At 38.1% G+C, this 13,489-nt stretch overlaps 2 protein-coding genes across 2 annotated transcripts in view; one reads left to right on the plus strand and one right to left on the minus strand.

Annotated features, from left to right (window-relative positions):
• Positions 1-8,491, plus strand: LOC146138595 (uncharacterized). Its single transcript, XM_083394839.1, has 5 exons — positions 1-1,952; positions 2,802-2,990; positions 4,272-4,461; positions 5,491-5,654; positions 6,094-8,491. Exons 1-5 carry the CDS (start codon positions 1,726-1,728, stop codon positions 6,356-6,358), a joined length of 1,035 nt encoding a protein of 344 aa, XP_083250965.1. The 5' UTR covers positions 1-1,725; the 3' UTR covers positions 6,359-8,491.
• LOC146138596 (putative ammonium transporter 1) overlaps positions 8,165-13,489 on the minus strand; it is a 25,655-nt gene continuing 20,330 nt past the window's right edge. The window contains exons 9-10 of the mRNA XM_083394838.1: positions 9,964-10,177; positions 8,165-9,223 (exon numbers count right to left, since the gene is read on the minus strand). Of these exons, the coding sequence (XP_083250964.1) occupies positions 9,129-9,223; positions 9,964-10,177 (309 nt within the window). The 3' untranslated portion in view covers positions 8,165-9,128. The remainder of the gene's footprint in view (positions 9,224-9,963; positions 10,178-13,489) is intronic.

Consider the following 13,489-nt stretch of genomic DNA (forward strand, 5'->3'; position numbering starts at 1 on the left):
TAGAAAGATTTTCCATGTACTGTATAATGCGTTATCGCGTTTACAGCTGTGAGAAAATGAGGGGTTTCGTGTTTTCATACTATAGAATCTGTCTCTTAATGTTGCGTTAACGTTTCGTTGAAATCTCGGACCACAAAAGCAAATGTTTTCTTGACGCTAAAAGGTAAATGCAAACTGATACAAACATAAATTGGTCTGCCTAACGTACCGAAGTAGTGAGGCAAGTTTTAAGTTTAAAAACGTAGAAAATTTAACTTTCCAAACGTTTTCAAACACCCACTTGTTTAGGTCGACGCTTGTCAGAAAGTATTCGTGGCTTTAATCGTTTGTCAGGGTCAGAATCCTGCTTAGGTTGCGCTGTACCGCAAATCGATAGAGTGGTTTGCTGGGCATCTTGATTTCCAAGTACTTGTCTCGATCGAACAGGTCATCTACTTTTTATTTGCTCCAATGTTTTTATAACAAAGGCGCCACGCAATACGAATATTGTTCATTCATTACCAGCAATATGCCGATGGATCTCAGTTAAAATTCTTTAACGTAGGGTTAAGTATATTTTGGGAGCGAATTCAATTATAGAAGTAGTCGATAAACAGTAACAAAAGACTGAATGACCAGCTAAATAAAGCAGTGTTAGACTGGCAGGCTGTCTACCGTTACAAAATGCGTAATCTCTGATGCAGTATTGGACTCAGATACCATGCAATGCTGCTTCAAAAGTTTATTTTTTAGGTTTTTTAAATTTTAGTATATTTCAGTGTTGGCATGCAATTTAGCTTTTTGTTGCAATCTAGCCTCATGTACATTTTAAATTATGCACCTATGTTACCAATGAAACCTATAGCGTGACACGTTTTAAAAATCAAAAAAGTTTTGTCCTGATACTAGCCATGAGACGTGAATTGTTTGTTTTGTGTAATGCCTATAGCTCTGCGCCGACTGCTATTAATAGCACTAGGCATGAAAAGTGTAGTAGGTTACGGAACGCATGCACGCGCGATTACAAATCGAACACACACTCGCTCGTGCAACATGTAAACTCACACCTACCCCGGGGTAAAACCCATCACCATTTATTAGCCGTCACTGAAATACGTCGCGCCGCTGAAATGCGGAAACTGTAGCCTGTGTTGATGGATAGATTCAATGGACTGTTTTACAGCATTGGCCTCGCTAGCGCACTTGTTGATGTTTAGTGTTTGGCACGTTACGCTGCATTATGTAGTAAACATTTAACATCAATGAAATTAAAGTCTTTCAAATGGTACATAAGGTCCACCAACCTTATGTTAGGTTTGGCATTAACAAACAGACATTGTTTACTATCTGGTTAGGTTCACTGTTCAAAAAATAAAGTTAACCCAGGTAGTTGAGGTTTGCATTAGTTTGTCATTTGCATATCAGAAACTGTCAATGCATTAAAATAAGGCATTTTTGTTTTTTTGAGTCCTGCTCGCAACTCATGTGAAGCATGTGCATTTCATATCAATGTGTAGAACCTAGTCACTCATTTTTTGACGATGTCCAGATGATATTGAATTTTTTTTAGTTTTTTGTACTGATCGTTAGCTGACAACTGTCGCCATAATGCTGTATTTCCCAAATTCATAAAATACATTCGAACAGATCAACTGCACGCTTTAGGTTTGCCAGCCCACCTAACGTTTACACCTAATCGTATGGCTTTCTGAAAACCAAAAGCGAGCGGCGAACGAAGAAACAAACATGGAAGCGTCGTATTCACGGACCTTGTCATGCCGCGTGGTGGCGCTGCTGTGCCTGGTTGCTTCCATCTTCGACCTGAGCAGCGCAAATCAAAGCCCGGTCGCTCATGGTGGCGGCGCCGGCGCTATGCCTTACTTCCAAATCCGAAGTCGCGACTTTCGCAACACACAGATGGAGAGGATTTGCTTGCTCGCCAGAATGAACGTCAGCGTTGAGATTACTTACAGGTGGGTAACATATAAGCCAAACCAACCTACTGTATGTTGAGAAAAAGTGACGAGTATTGAGTGCGTTTTTTTGCCGTTTGCAGTTGTACGTTTATAAAATCGACTTACAAATAATAGGACAACCACTTAGTTCCACCCCGTGTCCTATCTCCAGTAACGACTTTAATGGCAAAAAATCCTTTTAATAAATACATTTGAACGATAGCTTATGTTGTTTTTGAAAGCCGCAAGCCCGCAGGCCTCTTTTACATTTTTTTTCACCAAGTGAAGCAAAATAACAAGCTCCTATCATGGTCAAAATTATCACTTTCAATCATTATGATCAAAATTGCCAGTTTGGGTAATCTAATATTTCTCAGGCTTGTTTTAAAAATCAGCTATTTTATGAGTTCTAAAGAATAAAATATGTTTTGCGTACACTGCAGTTCTCACTCTATTTTTCAAACGGGTTCTTTGTAATTTTTTATTTATTTCGTGGTCGTTCAAATTCCAAAGGCGATGAAACGTAACATCTTGTTTGCTGAATGAGAAATCTAGTGCTGTTTATTGCGTTCAATGAACACACAAAGCTTAGAATATTGCCGACTAACTAACGCATGAATCGCTCCTAAATTCTTTTACGTATAAAATGCAGTTATCAGTCCATTTTTCACACGGATTCTATCTCTTTTTTTTTGTTTTAGTTAAAGTTATGTCGTATGTTAATTCCAAGGGCGATAAAATGTTTCCTCATCTTGTTTGCTAGATTAGGAATCTAGTGCAGTTTATTCCCTTTAATGAACACATAAAGCTTAGAATTCTGCCGACTGACTAACGCACGAATCGCCTTTCTTCTTTTTTGTCCGACAGCTCCGGCGGGAATACCCACAGCGAATCGATCGAGCTGCCAGCGTCGGCGTCAACCCACGGCAGCTACTGTGACCATGAGTACGTGTCCAGTCTGGCTATGACCTTCGACCACATGTCGGTGACCTTGGGCTTTCGACGCGCAGCCGTGCCCAACGTGGACACAGAAACGCAGAACCAGTATTGTCTCAGGTGAGCTGGTTCAATGGTTCGCTGAGTCTTTGAATATGGTCCTGAAATTCACTTTATGTACACCGTAGGTTATGTGCTTTAAAAGTGCCCTAATATATATATAATAAATATATTTTGGAAATGGAACTGATTTTTATTGTGTCGACCTTGGCATTTAAACTTTATTTTTTATTCAAAACCTGTAGAGTAATCCAATTTTGGCTCTTTTTAAAAAAGCTATAAATTTTCTTTAAAAAGACTTCGATCGTTTTTGAATTAATTGCGTAAAATGTGTGAACACTGTATAGTGCTAGTCGATAATTTTGGTAAAATTAAGCAGCCATTGATTACACTGCTCAGTTAATTAGTAAAAGTATTTGTAGTCAAATTGTAATTTACCCGAAAATGCTATACTTAACTTTAATATTGCAATTACTGAGAAAGATATGATATTTATGCCTGGACAAATGAGCATCTGATTGCATTGCATTTAATTTAAACCATGTTATGCGTTTTCTTCTCTGTACAACATCTTTAAATAGTTTAGTTAATTACTATAACTAGCTTTCTCACGAGCTTTGTAGGCCAAATACTTGTGTTTTAAATGTTCTACAAAGTGTTTTTGAACTTTAACCCGTTTATTTACAAAATGTTTTGGCACCGTAAAGGACCTATAGGTCTTCTTAAAGCAGGGGTCGGGAACCGTTTTAGCTTAGGTAGCCATAAAAGCCCATTATTTTTTGTTGTATTTCCATGAGAGCTATATACTACTTTTTTAACATCTATAGTTATAGGTTGGCAAAAAATAGTAATGTAAGCAGGGCCGCTAATTTTGTTCTCATTTATAGGACGGAAAATGCTGTGCACCAAAAATGAATTAGCTAAGTTTGTGCAGCTTTTATTACGGAGTTCTGTCGGAAGAGCAGGGCATTTGAAAATTAAGAGATTTCCTCAAACGGGATAACAGTCTCGAAAAACAAAAGGTTTCCCGCTAAACGCCGAAAATTTGCTACTATGTGTACGATAATGAAAAAGGAAATATAAATTTAGGAAAGCGGCCGTGACCGCGTGCATTTTTATTCGCATCAAAAATGATAGCTTCGATTTTTCTGCAAGCAAGATTATTTTATTAAAAGAGACGTATGGCGGCACAAAAAGAGCCATATATGGCTCACGAGCCATAGGTTCCTGACCCCTGTCCTAAAGGTTCATAATTTCTCCCCATTCAATGCATTAAATTTTATACCAATCGTGCTAGTATTGTGTTAACACCAATAACATCGCTAATTTGTCGACATATAGATGTGACGTTAGCAACTGGAACCTCGACAACATTACAGTGCACATTTCCAACGTGACGTCATCATATGGCGGCGCCCTGCCGCCCACAACGGTCCAGGGCCACGCCAGCAAAATGCCCGCCTCGTCCGGGCCCCTGTATTACGGCGGTGTCGATGTTCAGCGCTCCTACAAGTGCAAGTCGGAAATTTTGGTCAGTTTACTATCACACATTTTTGACATAATACCTATATCAGAGTGGTCCAAACCCGGGCCCGCGGGCCACTATTGAATTGTTGTAAAAAATGCAGTCTTCTAATTAAAATTTTTGTCAAATAATTTTTGTCATTTTTCGCGCTTCGCGCACACCATTTTTTCCCGTCTCATAACATTCGATTTTATTTGCGCACAAGTTCGACGACAGAAGCAAGTTTCTGGAGCGTATCTGTCTTTCGATGCTACTTTGTGACGTTATCTTTAAACATTTCCGCCCCCAACCAAACGAAAAATCGGCTCCTGGTACGCATGTAGCCTACTTTATGTGCCCCGCAAAGAATAGACGAGAAATATTGTGGCCCGCGATGCAGTCAACCGTGGACCACCCTGACCTATATAATGCATGGTTGGTCGGTAAACAAGTATAAATGTTTGATCAGTTCAAATCCAAAAAATATTTGACAATTAATTAATTAAAAACTTAGTAATGTATCATGGATTTTCAATTTTAGTTATATACCTTTGGTACGAATTTCTATTTAGGGATTTAGTATTTGCATGATATAATATTTAGTCGCTTTTTGAATTGTTTTTCGCTTTTAAATAGTGTGCTTTTGTTAGCTGATAGTTATCTCAACAAAAAATGTTTTTTGGCAGTGCTGTTTTTTAACTTGTGAGTAAATGCCCCTAAATGCTAAAGGGCTAAAAAGCAATTTGATAAGTAATTTAAAAAATGAAAAAGATGCTTTCCACTGAATAGAGAATTTAGTTTTCAGTCTGCAAATTGTAGACACTGCCTTTCTGTTTGCAAGCGACTATACCTAAATTCAAAACTTGCTTCGTAAAATTGGGACCATATAAAAATAAAAAACACAATTAGAAAACTTTACAGTAATATGGATAATTAAGTCGAATTCTAACAAACCGGCCAGGGTTTAAAACTGAGGCAAGAAGAACATGACGAAAAGGAAACATGCGCACATCGACATTTTTTTCAAAAACTGACCCGCATTTTTTTTACCGCCAGGTGCCGCTCGCGATCACTGAAGCGACTGACCTGGCGAGTGGAGTGGACACGAGTGGACAGTGGTCACTCAACCTGCGCTTTTATCACGTCGAGTTCGAGCCTTTCCTGGTCACTAATTCGATCCACGACGGTCAGCCCTTCTTCAAGGACCCGCTACTGTGCAGGTTGGTTGAAAAATAAAATAATTGCGCTTGGAATGCATGAAAAAATCCGGGTTGTTCGTGAGGGTTCGCACCCGGGTTTATTTTCAGGCAGTTTTCTCAACCCTCGCGGTTTATTTTTGTTCGCCGACCGAAAAACTTTGCATCGTTATAGGTTTATTAAGATTGGTTCTGAACAAAAGTTTCTTTTAACAATAAATTTCCACAAAATATGGCATCATTAGTCTCTAGAAAAAACAACAACAAAGCAATGCAACTAACCAGTTTACGTGTTTGCATATTTGCTCCTATTTGAATTCATTGTCTTCCTTTAGGTACAAGGGCGAGGAAATATCTTCCTATTTTACACATTCAATTTGTCAGGTTGATATATCGCGTTTTTCACGATGTTTAATTTACATTTGGTAATCCTAATCCCTTTCTTTCTTCTCCTGCTCCAAAGCGAGGTCCAGGTCTTCCACGTCCTGGTCATTCTCCTTCCGGTCGTCTACTTCATCATCTTTGTGGCCACGTGCCGCCTCCGCGAGAAGTACGGCTGTCCTCCTAAGCGCAACAGATCGGCTCCCATGAAGGTCCTCCGCAACGAGCCGGATGACTCCACCAAGCGTCCTCTTTCCTCCAGAGATCCTACCACCTCCCACTCCAAGAAGAAGGATGTCACCATCACCTTCACTCCTCCCGACAGCACGCAAGCGACCGCCATCTAATTTCGCGCTTTCTATAGTCTTTTTTAGCGCAATTGACACGCCTGGGCAGCTGACACGACCGCAAACGGACTCAAATATTTATACCTATAATTTAAACCGTGGCCCAACATTCCTAGCTGACACAGTCGTAAACGGACTCGGGTCTGTGTTACCACCAGTCAAAACTTTACCGCCATGACACAACCGTGAACGGACTCGGGTTTCTGTAACTACCAGTCAAAACCTTAGCCCCAAACCTCTAAATTAGTGCTTCCCAACCGCTTTCTGTTCGCAACCCACTTTTGTTGCAAGTTTTGTTGTGCGACCCACAATGAAATAAGACCAAACGAATGACAAACAAATTTATTACAAAATAAACAATGTATACACATGCTATTTACCATTAGGGCGAAACTTGAGCTTGCATATTGTATTGTTACGTATATGTTACATTGTTGCATAAATGTTACGTAACGATAATAATGCAACAATTTTCCGATCTAATAGAAAACTATAATATTTAAAAATGCTTTGCGACCCACCTGAAATAGCTTCGCGGCCCACTGGTTGGAAAGCACTGCCTTTTATGACACAACCGTAAACTCGGGTTTTAATGCCACCAGTCTACATTTTGACTTCAAATCTCCAACTAACACCACAAACAGATTGGTGTTAGTTTTAGCCTACATCTTGGCTCAAAATGCAACTGACCAACCGCTAACGGACATGTTTTTTGATTTCCTTAATTGAACATCAAAATTCAATTAATCCCGCTGGCACGAACGCAATTGGACTTTTTTTGCCACTTGTAATTTCGGCCCTACACTACGTTTGACAAAACATTTTTCATGAATTTCTTTACAACTAAGCAACACGCTGGAGATGTCGTGTGCTTGTACAGAATGCAGTCGAACTTTTTGTTTGCTTTGTTCCGTGAAGGAAAAAGCTGTGTCTAAACGATATTCGAACACAACTAGAAAAACGGTAAAAACTTTCGTTTTCAACCAAGTAAATATGATCACCATGCCCTTTAAATCGTTTATTATATGCTATACTTTTATAAAGTCTATAGCAATGACTCGCCGCGATTTTATCTTTTTAAACCGCGCGTGTAATTTTTTTTCTAAAACATAGTAAAAATTTTTTGCACGTAAGCAGCAAATCTAAACCTACATGTTTTCCCTTTAAAAGTGGGTACGTTTTGGCATTTTTTACCTAAAAGGAATTAAGTTATCCACATAAACATGTGGTTTAAGGCCATGCTAACTTTATTCCAAATGTTGCAGGGCAATTTCGTTAAAATGATATGTTATAGTGTGTTTTTACCTTTTTGGGTTAATGAAATTTCTTACGTGCACTTTGACATATGTTGCTTTTGTAATTTTAACTATTAATTTAATTTTTTTTCAATTTTAGCGTTTCTAGCATTTATTGTCAGTTCCTTTGTGCAAATATTAATTTTGGTAAATTTCAAAATGACTCAATGTTTTCAAATAACAATCATATAGAAAGATTTACAGTTTTGTGTTCTTGGGGTGCAGCTTTCCATAACGATAGACTCACATAGCAACATCATTTTTATCAAAATTCGTTTTTTTAACAAAATTTTATTTTAAAGAAAAATAATTTTAAAAAAACTTAGTTTATGTTGGTGTTACAATTTGTCTCAAGTGAGCAGCCTAAAATGGACATAAAACATATTGAAAACTGTATACTCATATTTACAAACTTAAATTTGGAGTTATTTTTCCAAGTTTTATTATATATTTCAAATTATAAGTATAAGATTAGTTTTGTTTCATTTTAAATTACACCTATCTAATCTAAGTTGATCAAATTCACGGGTGTAGTATGATCATATCGGAGCATTGTTCGTAAAATTTGTGATTTTCTGCTCCGTTGATATGCAAGTGTGATCAAGTTTAAGTAATAATCAGCTAATTTTCATAACACAATTTCGTATATGTAAATTTGTTAATTTATACGCATATCATTGCTCTTTAAGGAAAGCCAAGCGAAATACAGACAAAACTAAATGTTAAACAAATATACAGTATAAGGTTACAATAGGTTTTCTTTCAAGCAGAGAAACACAAGAGAGCCTAAATACTATTTTACAAACATTTGCCAAAATCTGCTCGACATTCTCGGAAACTGAACTGGATAAAACCGTAAACACACACAACAACAAATTCAGTTAAATGTGAATGTTTGTGCGTTAGATGCCATAAATAAACATTGTGCCGGATATCAAATTACGGAAGCCTTTCTGACGCAATATCGTTTCGGACAAAATAACTGAAGCCTTTCTTCATTTACATTACATAAAATATTTACCCAAACATAATTAATATTATATTCAAGAAGTATTTAGAATAAGTTGCCTAATTAAATATAAAACGACATATTTATAAAAAGTAAGTTAAGCAGCCATGTCTAGATGATCTACTTTTAAGTTGGGAATAATGAAATCTTTAAGTTAGGTAAGGGAACGAAAGTCCGTCATAAATTTGGTTTGAATACGAAACTGTAAAGATGGTGTATAGCAGATTGCCTTGAGATAAAAGTCACAAAATAATGCAAAGGAAACAGTTTTCGCTTGACTTAGAGCAAAAAGCGACTTAAACTAGCTTGGGTCAATTGCAAACAGAAATATGACTTAGGCATTCAAATCAAATATTGGAAATCAAACAAAGAAGCTCGTAAATTTCAAACGCGTGTAAGTAACTCATAATAACTTATGTACAAAAATACTTTTCTGTAGAACGCTGCATTTTCTACAATTCCGATATTACATTTTGATGGCTAGTTCTCCATCGGTTATCGATTGAATAATATCCGATTCATGTTCCACCTGGTCGTTTTTGATCACATTTTTGCTGTCACCTTGACAAAAAATGGCTTCAATTTAAAATCGCACGTGTGATTCTTCATGCTTTTAAAGAAAACATTGGTCAAGAACATTACCGTGAAACGAATAGTTCAAGAGAAATAGAAAATAGACATAAAAAAAAAATATAAAAAGATATTATAAAAACACTAGAAAAAATACACTTTAATATAAATACCACGCAAATGACACCATTACAAGTACGAAGAGGTATAACAAGTTAGCCTAGGTAAAGGGGTCAGTGTTTAAGGAATAACAGCTTGGATTGCTATGCGAATTATGTTGTTTTTTTAATTTCGCTGGCTTGAGGTAATATCGTTTGTTATATTATCATTTCGCCGTAATGCAATTTCGCTGTGTTATGCGCCTGATCGACAAAGTTGTAAACATTATAAAAATTGAGATCTAACCCTTCTGAAGCTGCTTTATGACCAACGATTACGGCTTAGGCCTACGTATAATTAGTACACCGAAAGCCATTGCAGACTTACCAAATCTGTTAATCTATGATGCAAGCAGGGCAGACTAGAAAAACAACTAGCCTGCAGTGAGGTTCCAACTCATGACCTCCGGTCAAGCCGGGACCGTCGCTCTCCCAACCGAGCTATGCAGGCTCAGAAATCGTTGGTCATAAATATACGTAAGCCGTAATCGTTGGTCATAAAGCAGCTTCAGAAGGGCTAGATCTCAGTTGTTAACACACATATGTGTGCATGTTTCAATGAATGCATCCTACCGTTCTTGACTTCGTAGTGAGGGTGCTCGCCGATAAAGTATCCCTCCAATGGATAAGCGGGCTCCCCGTGCTTGATGGTGTCCAGGCCGGCCAGCTCCACCCTCCTACTGACCCGCAGCACACCCAGGTACCTCATGATTCCGAAGAGGATTGAACAGGTGCCGGCCGTCCATCCGATGATTGCTACCGCACCGAGAAGGTTCCAGGCGAAGTTCTACATTATAAAACGGCGCTTTTAAATACTTTGGGCTGTATTTCTATTTACTTAAATTGAAAACAAGTGGCAATGTTCGCCAGGGATGCGGAGTCGGTTTGAAAATAACCGAGTCCGACTCCGACCAAATGTGCCAGTTCGTCAAGTCCAGAGTCCGGCTCAGACTCTAAAGTTTGTATTCCACCCATTTATGTAACTAAAAAAGGTGGATTTTGGGTAACTCACTCATATGGGTGTCGTAATTGATCCACGCACAATACACGGTCGATAAAGATTTAATCAATTGCTATTCCTCCATTACAACTTACATGTTGCCGCCTTAACAGTTTTAAAAGTTGGTACGGACTCGGGTGGTTTTACGTGGTCTTACTGGAATCCCGAGTCCAAGTCCGAATCTCTGACACGGTAGCCCTGCTTTTGACCAACTGTATTTTCAAGTTGGCAAGCCTTAGCACAGCCTTGCTTCATCAGGTCAGGCCGCAAAGTAAGAAAAAAAAAGAAGAGGGAAACTCTTTGCGCCTTTACTTCGCATGTTTTTTCCTTTTTAATTCTTACCCTGACCTGATGAAGAACGGCTGTGCTAAAGGTTTACAGTACAACTTAAAAATACAATTTGTCAACAATGCCACTTGTTTTCAATTTTTGAAAAAGACAAATACGGCGATCAAACGAGATTTCTATTTCCATGTTTATATTCTGCAATCCAGCCCTACTGAGGTCGCACTGACCATCGATAGCGGTATCCTTATACAGAAAATGTCAACGATCAGTGGCCGGTAAACACTGCAGTAACCTATTCATGTAAAAAGTATGGAATAGCATTCCTATATATAATAGAAATACGTTTGTTTGTTTTTAACCGTTCGATGAAAGAAACACTTTTAATAAAATAAACGCTACTAAAAATTCCTAACCAGTATTACGCACGTGACATTATTTGTAAGCAATTCTAGAAATAGCCATTGGGCTGAACTGAGAATGGCCGTGTGGAAACTCAATAAATCGGTTGGCCTACCTAAAACGTGTTTTTACTTGTCAAGTGACTCTTTTGTTTGGCATTGTGGTTTATGCTATTGCCATAACGATTGGGTGTACATACTTATATTCCTATACAAACAACTTTTTAGTAATATTCTGTATTGATCATGTTCTGTTGTATTACATGTTTGTACAAAAATCCCTAAAAGAGTGATTTATTTCAATAAGCTTTCTGGAAGCCGTTTGTGATATAGGCTACCAATTTCGTGTACTGTCATCTGCTGTTTTTGCAAATTAGTCGAGGTATTTACAGTCGCTTTCTGCTAAATGCAGATGGACACACTATTTCGATAACTGAATCTATGCACAATACTTTTTGAAGTTGTGGAGTTTGTGGCCCTTCGCTCTCGAACTCGCACTGAACAACAATGGGACACAATGTACCATTTATAGAATAGGCCAGGGATGTCTGATCCTTTAAAAATTTTATTCCGATACCGATATCCGATATGTTGGACAAAAAGTATCGCGTTCCATTCCGATCCGATACTTAATGTCGTCGAATTTGGCATCTAGTATCGGCTCGGACCCGATATTATCGGACGTCCCTAGTAGAAATTCATAAAGCCAAAATTATAGTTAGCTTGTTGAAAAATTATAGTTAGCTTGTTAATTACATTAAGTCATTTCGATTAGATTAGAGGCTTTTATATATTTTGCTACATTTGAGTTGATTGATTAGGCCTACTCTAGATATGAATGTACTGCGCGCCTGACGTAGGCCTACTGTCAGTATCCGACAGAATTATCAGAACATGGATATCTTTTAGTTTTGAAGAGTAACTCAAGAAATTTGAGTTCGTGTGAACCACATCATTTTTCCCAAAAAAATTAAAAAAAAGGCAAACTAGCATGAGTTAGCTGGCCATATAATTCAGCTCAATTACCATAGTGAGTTGAAATGACCAATTAATTTTATGAAAATATCCGCAGTGAACGTTAAAGCCAAAAGCATGACAGTAAACCAAACCTTAACTAAAAATGCAAAGCAAGACTGCTATGCACAATGAATTCGCTTTTTGTACTTGGTAATGAGGCCGTGTGTGTTTCTGAAGACGCTTATGTAAAGATATGTCACACAGAAGTGACATGGCACCAAACATGCGCCCCGCATCTCAGCTTCGAGAAAAGCAACGTTAAAATCAAAAATGAGACAAGCATTTTCCTAAAAGAAAAAGGGAAAAACGCAGCACAAAAGTGGTTTTGCTTTATCTCGCACAGCGGCACAGCGGCACAGCGCCGAGTTTCCAAAAAAATCCCAAATGATAAGTGCACCTGAAATAGCAAACGCTTGGCGCCCACATGGTCTCTTTAAAGTTGGAACGACTGCGACGTGGCCACCAAATAGATGTCCAAGTTATCACCGTTTTGGTCTTCTCACAAATACGACCACGTCCGGAAATCCCAAGCGCTGTGAGTTTAAAATGCCGAGGGCGAAACTCGGAGGTTGGATGTATGAAATAACCAGTTCTACATTATCTGTTGAATATTAATGCGCCGTTCGCAGATTAGTTAGCCCGTCGATTTCCAACTATAATGTGCTGTGTGTTATGCTAAGGAGGTCGCGAATCTTTTTGTGAAGCGTTAGGACGCTAACATTGTTAAGCTCTTTAATCCAGTTACTTGTATGTGATTGTAGTGAAGTACAACAATAAATAAAAAAAAATACATTACAAACCAGTGATTTTCTTTCAGCATGCGGCACACTAAACAAATAAAAAGTTTAAGATACAGTTTTTACAAAACCATGCAGAAATAACCTAACATTGCCATGCAGTAGGCCTAATAACTTTTTGTTTATAATGGCCAAAGTGCATTTATCGCTGCATGCTGACTTGTATGCGCATTTGTAATACAAATAGGTTATTTTGAAATTTCGTGCCATGACTTAACAAAAAACCTTCAGCGAAAATTTGGTAAAGCTGCTTCAATCTTTTTGCTTTTTCCGTAGGGTGCCTTATTCCCAATATATCGAAATCCATTTCTTGGGCCAAATCGGGAGGCATTATACATAATGCATTCGTGCGTTCTTCGCTATTGATAGAACACAGTGCTTGGATTGGTCGTCTCTGGGATGACGAGGCAATCTTCAACTCGAATCGGCATCTTTACTGCGAATTACTGCTAATTTTACGCCGGATTATGATGCTCGGGTACCGATTCACTTCAAATGTAAGGCCACGTTCAGGTAATTAAAACTGACGGTTATCACGTAGGCAGGATTACAGAGAATTTGTGTTGGATTTTTTTGTATGATTACTTTACTAATGGAAC

The sequence above is a fragment of the Ascidiella aspersa genome, chromosome 7 (genome assembly GCF_963924565.1).
Source record: "Ascidiella aspersa chromosome 7, kaAscAspe10.2, whole genome shotgun sequence".
Taxonomy (NCBI): Eukaryota; Metazoa; Chordata; class Ascidiacea; order Phlebobranchia; family Ascidiidae; genus Ascidiella; species Ascidiella aspersa.